The following is a 14415-nucleotide window of genomic DNA, read 5'->3' as shown; positions in this document are numbered from 1 at the left end:
GTCTTTGCTGTTTTTCTTGGCATTCTTTGCAAGAGACTTCTCATAATCTGCCTTCGTTTTCCTTAACTTCTTTGTGACTTGATTGCAGACCAGTTTTTATATGCCATAGGCTTCTCTGTCACCTGTTATGCATCCCATGCATTTTTCTTCTCTGCCATGTCTCATTAGTTCATCTGACATCCATTTAGGTCTAAGCCTTGAACTATATTTCTTAGTTGGTATGAAAAGCCTAGTAGCTTTTATGATTATTTCCCTTAATACTTTCCGTTTAGAATTTTTGTTGGTAACAACATTAGTTGTTTCCACTGTATAGAATTTGAAAACTGTCTGAGACCACTGTAGTTTCCTTTATGAAAGAAAAACCCCTTACCCTTATGGTAACTACATCTTTAAGTAAATCCCATATCCATATACTGTGATCACTGTCACATAGTGGTTCTTTTATCTGCAGATTCTAAATTCTGATTGATAATCAGATAAAAAGTGTTGCTCTTCCCCATTATAAGACATTTTGATTTATGGGCCCATTCTATTTCTCTGCACAGTTGTTCACTATATCATTGCAGTCATTCAGCCTGTAACACACTCCTGCCCTCATTTTTATTTCCCAGTGCTTATGTCACAACAAACTGACTCAACATTGTACTGCCCACCCATTTCCACTAGATGCACTGCCTTAGATTTTGTCCTTCTTAACTAAGAACGTAACCCTCTCCCCCCTCCTGTACATTGTACAGTAATACTTTGATCAATGAATCCTCTGGTAATGAGGCTCCTTTATAACAAAGTCAGCAAAAAATGCCTTACGGTGCATGCAAAAGTTTGTAGTAGGGATTTTTGACGTACCTAGAACTCGCTTCATGATATACGGAGCAGTGGTTAATTGTTATTGATATCATGCATACCTACTGTAGTTGTTTTAATATATTTTATTAAATACATAATTAAATAATTTCCCAGTATGTCGCGAAAATGTAAAACAATATCTTTAGAAACCAAAATGCAGATTATAAGGAGGATAGAAGCTGGAGAAAAGAAATTCCATGTAGTGCAATCATTGGGGTTAGCACAATCACCTTTAGAAACAATCTTAAATTAAGCTGCTAAAGTTAAGCAGTGTGTGCTAAATTGTAGTGACATTACCATGTCCAAATTAACACACACACACAGTAGCATTATAGAAAACATGGAAAAAATGTTAAATGTTTGTGTCGATAATATGACACAATGTCCCATTCAATAATTCAACACAAAATATTAAACTTATTTAACCATTTAAAGGCCCAGGAAGCTGAGGAAACCACTGAGACTTTTGTGGCTTCTCACGGTTGGTTTGAGAAATTCAAAAAAAAAATGTGCAAGAATTCATAGCATTAAACTGACTGGTGTGGCCGCAAGTGTCAACATCCAGGGAGCAGCATAATTCTCTGCACAACTACAAGCCATAGCAGAACAAGGAAAATACCTGCAGAATTTGGTATTCGATATGGATGAAAGTGGGCTATTCTGGAAACACTTACCTTCCAAATCTCCCGAGATGACAAAAGTGCTTCCGGGTTTAAAGCAGCCAAGGACCGATTAAAACTGTTGTTGGGCATAAATGCATCTGGGGATATGTGGCTAAAACCAATGCTTCTTTACCATTCTGAAACGCCTCGAACTATGAAAGGATTCTACAAACCTAATTTGCCAGTAATGTGGAAATCGAATAGAAAGGCCTGGGTGACCATGGACTTGTTTACCGATTGGTTTGTCAACTATTTTTGCCCTGCTGTCCAACATTATTGTAAACGAAATAATTTCGAACCCAAGGCACTTTGCTACTGGACAAATGCATCAAGTCATCCTTCAAATCTTGGCTCACTTCAAACATGCATTCTTGTTGAAGTGCTGTTTCTTCCACCAAACCCAACTTCTCTTCTACAACCAATGGATCAGAACATTACAGCAGCCTTTAAAGCCTACTATCTGAGATGCACTTTTAATCAATTGATTGAGGCTAATGATGAAACAAAACAGTCTATCAATGATTTCTGGAAAAATGACAGTATCATGAAAGCAATCAGCAATATCAAAGAAGCCTGGGATGAAGTGACAGATCACTTCATCCCAGGTCATAATGGTGTTTAATGACAAATATGGCCCAACAGTGTTGCAGAACATGATGGCGTAGAATGTGAAATTCCTGCAATTAGCACAGAAGTTATTTGAATGGCACATGCAATAGGCTTTACAGAAGTTGACATAGCTGACGTTCAGGATTTCTTAAGTAGCCATGGTAAGACACTAACAAATGAGGAACTCCAAGAGTTAATGGAGCAACAAGTAAACAGTTCAGAAAATGAAGAGGTTCCCTCAGAGAGGATAATAACAACAGAGACATTGTTTAAATGAAGTGACTCACCTTAGATGTCTTATCAGAAAATGATCCTGATTTTCTACAAAGCTGCATTGTGAAGAGATCCGTTTTAAATACTTTTAACTTGTTATAGCGAGATACTACGTGATTGTAAGAAAAAAAAAAGCAAGACTGTTGACCCTAGATGCATTTTGAAAAAGTCATCAAGTGAACACTAGTGTTAATTTGTGTTATTTTCATAATAGATTTTGTTTATTGTTTTCCTTGACTCTTGTGAAGGTTTAATATTTTATAATATAATATGTATGTTCTCATTTCAAATAAATTTATTTTGAACAATTTGTACCTCGTTTTTTAAGTGTAAGAACATATCCATATTCTTGCTATGATATTTCTACCTCCAATAACGAAGTTTCTTATAATGAACTGAAGTACTGGAACACTTCTACTTTGTTGAGTGAGGTATTACTGTACTCCCTATATTCAAATTCTGCATTCTTTATATTTGAGTGAAATCATGTCTCTAATATCCCCATAATGTCTGCATTAATGCAATGCAAGGAAACACTCATTTTTGAGAGTAGGAGCTTCCATGTTAATGGTGGTCATCCTGGAGCAAAGATTGAATTTACATATTTGAGATTACAAATCTCAAATATGTGATTTCAATTTGTGCAAAAAATAAATTTTTTTTATCAGGGACTATTCAGGAAAGGCTGCTTTTTTTTTTTTTTTTTTTTTTCCCTCTCCTTCCTTTGTGGGAATGCTACTTTTTTATTTTATTTTTCTTTTCAACAATGAAGTAGTGTTGGCATGTCATGCCATATCATACTACAGCAGGGGTGATTACAGAACACTGCATTTGAATATGATTATTCAGGAATGCCAAATATGGGGGAGGAGATGTGTTAATCTAGCCGAGTGATCAGGAGTGAGTGTGCACACACACTCTTTGAGTGGACCACAATTCAAACCCATGACTGCTAAATATAACCGATAATTGTATTCATGATTTTACTGTAAACTCCTCTGTCATGCTGGATTATAAACAAAAATTTTTTTACTGCATACAGTATTTAAAACTTGCCTTGCTTTTGGCTGTTCCATATTTCCTCAGACATATTTACAGTATAGGTTACACATTCAGTACTGTTTGAGGCACAACCAACAAAACTAAACTAAAAAGTCCATTCCTGCATTAACTATTCATGATTTTCATGTACACCTTTTCTTCCTTTGTAAACCAAATATGTTATGTGTAAATAAACTTTGAAAATTTAATTCAGTGTATGAAATTTTCCTCAGAACAGTTCATTCAATCAAGACTTAAAAAAAAAACACTAATATTAAAGGATTGCACCAGGATTTTACTGTATAAGAGTGGAATTGGTGCTTTCTCAGTTGGGCATGAGTATAATATTAATGGATCAAGCGTTCATTAAAAAATTGACTGCACATTCTGCCTGCAGTTTTTAGCATTAAAGTGTTATTATTTGTAAGTGATATCTTCTTTGTATTACTGGTAAGTTAAACAATTATAGTATTTATATATATATATATATATATATATATATATATATATATATATATATATATGCAAAAGGGTTAGTAATGTAAATTATAACTTTCATAACCTTGGTGAGTTTAAAAATATAAAGCATAATGAAAATTGTTTCAATATTTTTAAACTTACCTGGAACATATTTCTCTTTCTCATTACTCTTAAGTATTTGCTACTCGAGAGGGAGGGTAGGTCTGCCAGTCCATAATCCTCCCGATTACCAAGGTATATCTGTATAGAACTCCCTGTAACATTTGAGCTAATCATTTTGAATAGGAATGTTGCATATTTACATTAAGTTCTAACAAATTCCCTTAGCAAGTTCTAACGTGAAGTCCTGCAGAATTTATATATTATGTTGACTTTATCAGTATCGTAATTATTACTTTCTAATGGTTGCAGGAAGCAGTGGGAGAAGATGTTCTTCGGATGTCAACAGATGAAATTATAAGTCGAACCAGATTACTGGACAATGAGATTAAGGTGAGAAATTTAAGACATGTAGTATATTGTACACTTGATGTGATACTATGATTATCTACAGCAACTGAGCATGTTAACATTATAGCCATTTTTTTATTAACATATGTTACATCTAATTATCACTAATAGTGCCATTATACAATGTTATTAAAAGCATTGGGATGTTATGAGATGGATTATACTATATTGGAGAAAAATTAGTTTTCCCAATAATACCTGCACATGGATAATATAGTTATTGCTCTAGCACAATCAGTGGCAAAACTACCATCTGTAGTTCTGCTTGACAGATGACATTCTTATTATGTAGAACTACAAAACAGAATCATTGGATGAATGTCACACATTTCTTAAACTTCCAACACCAAAACATGCCCTTCACCCTTGATCCTGAAAATAATTATGCCTCTCCCTTTGTTGTGCATCTGTTTAAAAATTACAAATGAATACTCCTGGTCGTCAGTTTACAAAAAATCTACAGCGGTGTAGATTTAACTTCAGATCCAATCATTCCATATCCATGATAATAATTTTCAGGATGGACATTTACTCCAAAGGCCCTTAATAGGTAACTCTCAAAAAGTGGACCCCAAAATCTCAAATATCATTACTGTTCAGCAAAACAGTGGCAACTCTGCTTTGTTATATATGCAAAACATTCCACTGAAGTCACTAACCTCAGCATGCTTCCAATAGACCAAAATTTATCGAGGCATATTTTATTTAGTCCAATCATTTCAACATAAATAAAATTTCACCTCATATCTCATTTTTAATTGATTTCTGAATACAGAACATTAACATGTTTGCTTCTTCTTGATTGCAAATATGCAGCTTCAGATATTAATTCACTTGAAGGGAAACCATCTTACTTTTAGAAATTTTTCTTCCAATTTGACAGAATTAAAACCAGATATCTTTGTCAAGCAACCCTCACCGTTGGCTGATTAATTCAATCGTGAGAAGAAAGCCCGAAAATGTTTCTGCCCTTTCCAATCCTGTGGTTTTTGTGGGTTAAAACTGTGGTCCGAAAAGCCAGCAGTTAAAGTGCAAAATAAGGTCATTACAAAATGGAAGCTATGGATATAGATAAAAGTATCTATCAATATGTGTGTAACTATCTATCATCTCTGTTTATGTGAAATGTTTCCTAAGAAACTCATTATTCATTAATTGTTGAGCTTGAATTTTCATGATTAGATTCTTGAAGTTTCATAAAGTAATTTCTATTGGGATACTTCCTTGGGTAACACTATTAAGCACATTACTGCTTTGTTTTTTGTTTATTTATTTATTGTATCAGGCAGTTCCAGCCAACCTTTGGCATCCCTGACGTGTATTTATTAACTCATGCAGATAAAAGCTAGTAAAAAAAGAATAGTTTCTGATCAGGAATGTATTACTATATCTTTTTGTGTGTATATGTTTGAGTGCATGCATAATAAAGCTATACTATGGCAACCACGCTGTTTGTATGTGCAGGTACTATACCCAGCAAAGCCAGTCAGCATAAGGGTAAATATGTTTGTTTTGTGTTGTTTTTATGATATGGAAAATACAAAGAGAGTTAAAAAAAAGTACAATGATAAATTTATATCAGGAGGTCAGCCAATGTCAGTTTGACACTCTCCAGTCTCTTTCATATGTATTACTTGCATTTTCACATACATACTGATGGCTATCATCTTCAGCAGCATGAATGTAAACAAACATAGCAATATGCTTGGGCATTGATATTTATTGTGTGAGGTTTTTTTTTTAGCATAAATCCTTTATTATACTATATTTTATTTTTAAGTTAGAGTGCAATAGTCTGGCATCTGATGATATTGAAAATCCAGTAATCTGGTATCTGGGTGGGCCAGCCCTACTAAGCACAACACATCTCCATTTGCCTACTCCAGCTAGTTTGCTGTCCTCTGGTATTGTTTTGATATACCATTGTTTCATAATTGGCTTGGTGTATAGGAATAAAAGTTAATACCCAATGAAATTTAAAAGATTTTAATTTTTGCACAGAGTTTAATTATCATTAGACACTAATCATAATAAAGTGCGAGTTTGATTGGTATCACCAAAAATGCTGCGTTGGAAATAGTTTTCCAATGGGAACAAACTAAACGGATGCCAGAGATCACACCATTATCATTGCTGAATTAATTCCTCTGTGCATGATACTGTAACGAAAAAGAGCAATTGAAACTATTTCTAGCTAGTTTTGAAACAGCTGAAAGTTGTTTTGTGGTTCATTTTACATATTTTTTTATTAGATAGTATGAATCAGAGCTATAATGCACACTACATTCTACGTTGATATCAATAATTGTAAAAGAATAAGAGAAGTTTACCTCGATATGATACGTAGAACACTTCCGTATGATACTCTCCAGAAATTAAAACGAAAGCAATTTTAAAAAAAAAAATCGAAAATCTTACATTACAGTAAGAAATGATTAACAGTAATTAAAAATCAAATGAACACAATTAAAAATCAATTTTAACCCAATTAAAAATTAAGTAAAAAATTAATTTACCGAAAAAAATGCAAAATGATTTTCCTTCCTAAAACTGACAATGCTTTTCGACTATGTCGTGATCACAGGAATGAAAATTACTGAATAGGAGTGAGCATGGAACTTAAATAGGGATTATTTGTCTTTGCACATGCGCGTAAAGGACCACAAGTCTGAGATTAGATATGGCCGGCAAACATTAACAGATTTCTCGTGTAATTTAATTTTGACAGTTTCTGCAATTAATAGTCTCGTATAATTACCTTGGACACTAAGTGTTTTGGCCTATTTAAACAAAAAAGTATGTTTATCATTTACGGCATGAAAGGCTAATTCTGACACTGCTGAACGAGAAGCACGAGCTGAGGCCGCATGTTGATTAGCATGAAAATTCAGAGGAAACCACATGGAACCCTGTCGTTGGTTGGTGTATTTTTTGTATTCTATCCTTAGCTTGTACTCTAATTCTGCGTATTGTAGCAAGTGGGTAACCCCTGTTTAAGAATCTGCTGGTTAATATTTGTATTTCTGAGCCCAAAGCAGATTTCTGTTGTTGAATATTTATTAGCATTGAGAAATTGATTAAAGATAATTGATCTTTTGTAGGTGAACGGGTGATAACTGTTATAATGTAGATGCATACCGGTGTTTGTAGGTTTACAATAGATGTTAAATTGGATTTTATTCGCTTCCCAAGTAAACGTGAAATTTAGAAAATTTAATGACTTAGTATCTGTATTCTCCCTCTCCAATGTAAATTTGAGTCTAGAATGAATATTATTAAACAAATGTAAATGTCTTAGATAGTGCTACTATGAGTAATGATTAGAACATTGTCTAAATACCTCCCATAGTATGTGATACGGGGTAAAAAGGCATCAAATGTATATGTTCAATTGTTGAGAGGTAGATCTCCGATATTAGGCTGCTCAGGCTTATTCCCATTGGTAAACCAAAATTTTGATTGTATACTTTGTCTCGAAAGGTGTTATAGTTGGCTTCAACTAAGAGTTTAATTAAGTGAAAAGTTTCCTTAATAGGAAGCTTCGTATAATTAATCGGTATCAAGTTATTATTTAATATATCCCAAAGAATATCTAATGTGTATTCAATGTTTACATTCGTATATAACAAAGTAACATCTAGTGAGAATAAATTATCATTACCGCCAAGTCTACAGTCCATAAGGTTATTGAATAGTGTATCGTATCACCTGTCTAAAGGGTTTTTTGAATACCTTGGTGCAAAATTACATTAGATTAACACTAAGATACTCGTCCCAATGTTATCATATTTCTTTTCTAAAGTATTGCCTTCAAAACAACATTGTTCTGAAGTTAATTTAAATCATAAAATTTCAGGCGTTAAGCAACTAGCACTTGCCACATCACATAATATAGTTAAGCTTGCCTTAAGATCTCGGTATTCTGATAAACAAAAATACCTTTCCCAAGTTAGGAAACTTCGCGACAAATTAAAAAATTATCTGCATCCTAACAATTGGTTTGTATTGAAGACCTCCATAGATTTGCGACGTGAAGCACAGGCCTCAGAAATAAAAAAAACAGACGTGTTAACAAATTGAATACATTATTGGGGGGGGTCAAAACACATTCATACCAATTCTAACACATTGTAGCATTGACCAAACGAGTATGAGTTGTATGGTGACCTCTCCCCCCCCCCCCCACCACCACCACATATGCACAACAGTATACTGCAGAATATTTCAGCTAGTTCTTGAACACCCCCTCACCCAGCATTCAACGAACTGACATATCAACAGGTTACAAATCTTTCCTCGTATACGTTATCGCAGGACCAGCTTTCGCTTTTATCGAAAGGATTAAATTGCAATTTATCACTTCGAAAACTACCTAAAAATCTGTGTGTAATTGATATTGAATTTGGACTTCATAATGTTCCACAAAAAGATTTATTTATTCAACAGGTTAGCCAGGTGGTGAATAACATAAAAGAAATGCGACTGCTTAAATTGAATATACGACAGTTCAGCTTTATGCGAACTTCGATAAAATAAAGACATTATTATTCAGAGAGCTGACAAAGCAGATACATAAGGTATGTTCGTGTAAAACTGCACCTGGGATTTCTCCCATCTCCGCACACAATAAACCTAATTATATTAATAAGTTAAAGTCAGTTGTATCAGATACCTCCACTTATCTTGAAGTAGACCCGGCACTATTTTCTAATTTGGTCAATCAATGCAAAATAATGTTAACCACGTTAAACGTCAAAAAAATGACTGCATTACTGTGGCTCAGTTAAAAGAATTGAAGGTCAAACAATACAATATTCCTGCACTTTTCGTTCAGGTAAAATTACATAAGAATGGCTTTCCTATTTGGCCTATTATTTCCTACAGAAACTTGCCATTTTCATCCTTGTCCTCACATGTATATAGCATTATAAAACCCTTTAGAAAGGCAATACAATTTGGGATTAAGAACTATGATACACTATTTAATAACCTTAAGGACTGTAGACTTGGCGATAATGATAATTTATTCCCACTAGATGTTACCTCGTTATATACGAATGTAAACTTTGAATACGCATTAGATATTCTTTGGGATACGTTAAATAATAACTCGATACCGATTAATTATACAAAGCTTCCTATTAAGGAAATTTTTCACTTAATTAAACTCTTAGTTGAAGCCAACTATATCACCTTTCAAAACAAAGTATACAAACTAATTTTTGGTTTACCAATGGGATTAAGCCTGAGTGGCCTAATATTGGAGATCTACATCTCAACGATTGAACGTATACATTTGATGCCTTTTCTACCCCGTATCACATACTATGGGAGGTATTTAGATGATGTTCTAGTCATTACCGATAGTGGCACTATCCAAGACATTTTACATTAGAGAGGGAGAATACGGATACTAAGTCATTAAATTTTCTAAATTTCACTCTTACTTGGGACGTGAATAAAATCCAATTTGACATCTATTTGTAAACCTACAAACACTGGTATGCTTCTACATTATAACAGCTATCAGTCATTCACCTACAAAAGATCGATTATCTTTAATCAATTTCTCAATGCTAATAAATATTCAACCACAGAATTCTGCTTTGAGCTCAGAAATACAAATATTAAGCAGCAGATTCTTAAAACAGGGGATACAAAAAAATACACCAACCAGCAATAGTAATATCAAAAAATACTTTATTTCAGTCCCACATGTTGAACAGTGGCATAAACAACTTAATAGATTCTTTAAAGATACCGAATTTAAAATTATAGCCAGGCCAATACAGAAATTACACACTATACTGAACAGTCGCTCAGTCCTTTCCTCGTTCACAACAGAAATAAATGACCTAGTATACAACATTTCTTGCGGTGATTGCGACTCATCTTATCAAGGCTCTACGCAGTTTCCTCTGAATTTTCGTGTTAATCAACACGTGGCCTCAGTTCGTGCTTCTCGTTCACAGGGTCAGAATTATCCTTTCATGCCATTAATGGAAAACATACTTTTTTGTTTAACGTGGCCAAAATACTTAATGTCCAACGTAATTATACGAGACTATTAACTGCAGAAACCATCAAAATTAAATTACATGAGAATTCTGTTGATGTTCACCGGCCATATCTAATCTCTGGCTCATGGTCCTTTATGCACATGCGCGAAGACAAATAATCCTTATTTAAGTTCCATACTCACCCCTATTCGGTAATTTTCATTCCTGTGATCACAACATACGGTTGAAAAGCATTGTCAGCTTGGCGCCTCCGTAGCCAGGTGGGAAGGAGCAGCAGTGCGTAGCACACGCTTCTTGATTAGACCGGGGTTCAAGCCTGTCACCACCAAATACAGAGGATGCGGAAAGGTCAGGGAATGACCACCGCATATCCCCGGAGCAATATGGCCTTAGTTGCTAATGCTCCTGAAAACCCAATAACAAACAAACATTGTCAGCTTCAGGAAGGAAAACTGTTTTGCATTTTTTTCATTAAAATTGATTTTTAATTGTATTCATTTGATTTTTAATTATTGTTAATTATTTCTTACTGTAATATAAGATTTTCGATTTTTTTTTTTTTTTTTTTATTGTTTTCGTTTTAATTTCTGGAGAGTATCATACGGAAGTGTTCTACATATCATATTGTGATAAACTTCTCTTATTCTTTAACACAAGTACTTTTTTATTAGATAACACAATAGCTAAAAGCAATATAAATAGGATACAGATATTCACCAAAAATTTTGTATTATTTTATGACTTCATGAGTATCTTAAACAGCCAATAATTTAATCCATCAGTGCTATGGTCGTGGATGCCAGCTTATTCAAATTCTATAGTCCAGTTATATGGGCTATATTTCTAGGGTGTAATTCAAATCAGTGAAACAGAATAGTTAAAAAGAGCCAAATTGTAATATGCCATTGGTGCAGATATATTGCTTATAATTCATACCATTTTATGTTGAATTGCAATATTTTTTATTATTAATTATTACTTGCATACATCAAGGTGTTTATATACCTTTTTATAAAATTGAGAAAAAAATTAGGAAATCTGTGGCACAAGCATCCTAATAAGTACTAAAAGTGTCCTACGTTAAATGTGACGGTATACCTTTTTGTTTCATCTATAATAATGAGAAACAAATTAGGAAATATGTTGCACAAATGTCCAAATAAGTGCTTTGTAAAAATGGAAAAAATTTTCTCCTCCCACCCTCCAAGGCTTTTTTGAATGAATAATATTTGTACATTTCCAACAATAAATCAAAATTAAAATCGGAAAATACTGATTTTAATTTTGAGTAAAGTGTCATCATTTAGAGAACATTGATCTGGTACCTGATTGGGCCAGCCTTACTGAGCACAATGGTGCCTCTGTAGCCAGGTGGGCAGGAGCAGCAGTGCGTATCACACGCTTCTTGGTTAGACCGGGGTTCGAGCCCGTGACCACTAAATACGGATGATGCGGAAAGGTCAGGGAATGACTACTGCATATCCCTGGAGAAATATGGCCTTAGTTGCTAATGCTCCTAAAAACCAAATAACAACAACTGAGCACAACACATCTCCATTCACCAAAAGTGAGGAAAATTATGTGAGAAGATATGGCTTGCTTTGAAAATTAAAAAATAAAATAACAGAAAAATTTTTAAAAATAGTGTCACTCAGATGTTGTGCAGGTGTCCTAGGGTTAAGCTTATGAATACAAAACAAAACAGAACAAAAGAATGTTCCTGTGATTAGAATGCAATTTGAAGAAAAAGCTCTTGGCCTTTACAGTTGCTTTTGCTTGACTAGATGTGTCAAGGGTTCTAGTAACCAGAAAGAGCAGCAAACATTAAATGCCAGCAAGGGCTGTTTTGAAAAGTCCAAGAAAAGATTTCCATTGCACAGTATGAAATTGAAGGGGGAGACGTCATCTACTGATGGTATGGCATTAAAGTTGTTCCTGGCAGAATTATTTGAACTGATAAAAAAGGGTTACAAGCCCAGAATAGTATCAAAGCTGATGAAACAGCATTATAGTGGAAAGGATGCTCACCCAGGCATACAAAGTGCTCGCAAAGTGTTGACACATTTAAATGTTTCCTAAGAAACTCATTTATTCATTAATTGCAGAATTTAAATTTTTCATAATTAAATTCTTGAAAAACTATTTTATCACAAGTTCAATATGTTCTCTATTTGAACGAACAGTTTCCTAAAAGTATGCATGTATCACAAATGCTTGTTACAGCATAACACAAGTATTTGTCAGTTTCACAGCTCATTTGAACAATCATGGTTCTCAAGTCCATGACTGTTTTCTGCCTCTCAACGTGGGCACCTGTACGTGGTGAGGGGACCTCCCAGTGATGTTGCTGGGCTTCCAGATTACCATCACTGGGATCTAACGCCCATACCTTGGTTCCAGGGGTACATCTTTGGAATCCGGCGTGTGTGCCGCGACCCGTGGAATTCAGAAAGGGGGATCCTGGTGGTTGAGGGGACTCAGCCTTAATACACCACTTTGGCCCCTGCTTCGACAAGACAGGTGGTCCCGGACCGGCCCGACTGGGATCAATCGGCGGGTGGTTCTTACTGCTAGAGTCAACTGCGTTCCAATAAGTCTCCCTCCCTTTGGTCCTGGGACAGGATCAAGGCTTATTGGAAACGTGGGTATGGTGCTCCTAAGCTAACTCGGCATCCCATTCTTGTACACAGTACCTGCTAGTTCACGAGTGGGCGTCACCTCGTAGGGCTCTGTGGTGGGTGAGGTACTTAGGGCATCGGAAATTTTTATTTTTCTCCTACGAGTATAATAAATTCAAATTCTTCTGGGGCCCCAACAAGGTCTCTGCCTAATCGAGACAATGACGCAGAAAACACCTCTGCAAAAAGAGCCAGGACTGAGGTATCACCACCACCATCAGTGACACCGCTTTTCATCATACTCCATTCCACCAGAGAGCAGTCAATTGGAAAGATGTCACCCTTCTTTATCCAGAAAGGATTAGAAGGGTTGGCGGGTTCACCAAAATCCGTTAAACGACTGCGTTCTGGCGACCTTTTGGTTGAAGCTTCCAGCACAAAACAAGCTGTAAAAATCTTGAACTCTACATCCATAGGGGGGGAATACCTCTCACCGTAACCCCCTCCACAAAACTCTGAATTCTTCACGAGGTGTTATATCAGAGTGGGACCTTCTTCATGTTTCTGAAGAAGAGATCTGCTCTGAATTAAAAGACCAAGGAGTGATAGCTGTCAAGAGAATATCGATACGGAAGGATGGGAATCTCGTCCCTACTCTAGTTCTTATCCTCACATTTAACACCCCACGACCTCCAAGTTCCATCAAGGCAGGCTATCTAAACTGCCCAGTGAGGATTTATATCACAAACATCTTGTCGTGGTAACCCTGCCTGTGCTCGACATGGTGTTAAAGACCACGAGAGCACGGAATGTTCAGCTCCAAAACCGATCTGTGTCAATTGCCAAGGAGAGCACCCCGCCTACTCTAGAGCGTGCCAACGGTGGAGGTGCCTCCGTAGCCAGGTGGGAAGGAGCAGCAGTGCGTAGCACACGCTTCTTGATTAGACCGGGGTTCGAGCCCGTCACCACCAAATACGGAAGATGCGGAAAGGTCAGGGAATGACCACCGCATATCCCGGAGCAATATGGCCTTAGTTGCTAATGCTCCTAAAAACCAAATAACAACAGCCAACGGTGGAAGGATGAAAAAGAAATCCAAAAACTGAAAACAGAGCTGAATATCTCCTACCCAGAGGCCAGAAAACGTATCCAACCAATAAATAGCGGGAAACCTTCATATGCCCAGAAGGTTTCTGCTAAGTGCACTATCAGGACACAAACTGAGATGACTATACCACCAAGAGAGTCATTCACTCTGATTTCAAGCTATTTATTGAGTTCATAAAAGCCCACCAAAAAAAAACACAATCAGCTGCCACTCCTATATCTGTACCTCCTAGTGCTCCACCACTACCA

General features: G+C 35.7%; 1 protein-coding gene across 1 annotated transcript in view; it reads left to right on the top strand.

The window, feature by feature from the left end:
• Rpt5 (26S proteasome regulatory subunit Rpt5) overlaps positions 1–14415 on the top strand; it is a 169769-nt gene that overhangs the window by 40396 nt on the left and 114958 nt on the right. The window contains exon 2 of the mRNA XM_090384616.1: positions 4323–4403. Within this exon, the coding sequence (XP_090240742.1) occupies positions 4323–4403 (81 nt within the window). The remainder of the gene's footprint in view (positions 1–4322; positions 4404–14415) is intronic.

This window comes from Mastigoproctus giganteus, chromosome 1, assembly GCF_048544385.1.
Source record: "Mastigoproctus giganteus isolate SK-2022 chromosome 1, ASM4854438v1, whole genome shotgun sequence".
Taxonomy (NCBI): Eukaryota; Metazoa; Arthropoda; class Arachnida; order Uropygi; family Thelyphonidae; genus Mastigoproctus; species Mastigoproctus giganteus.
The sequence above is the reverse complement of the archived record's forward strand: the minus strand, read 5'-3'. Positions and strand labels throughout refer to the sequence as shown.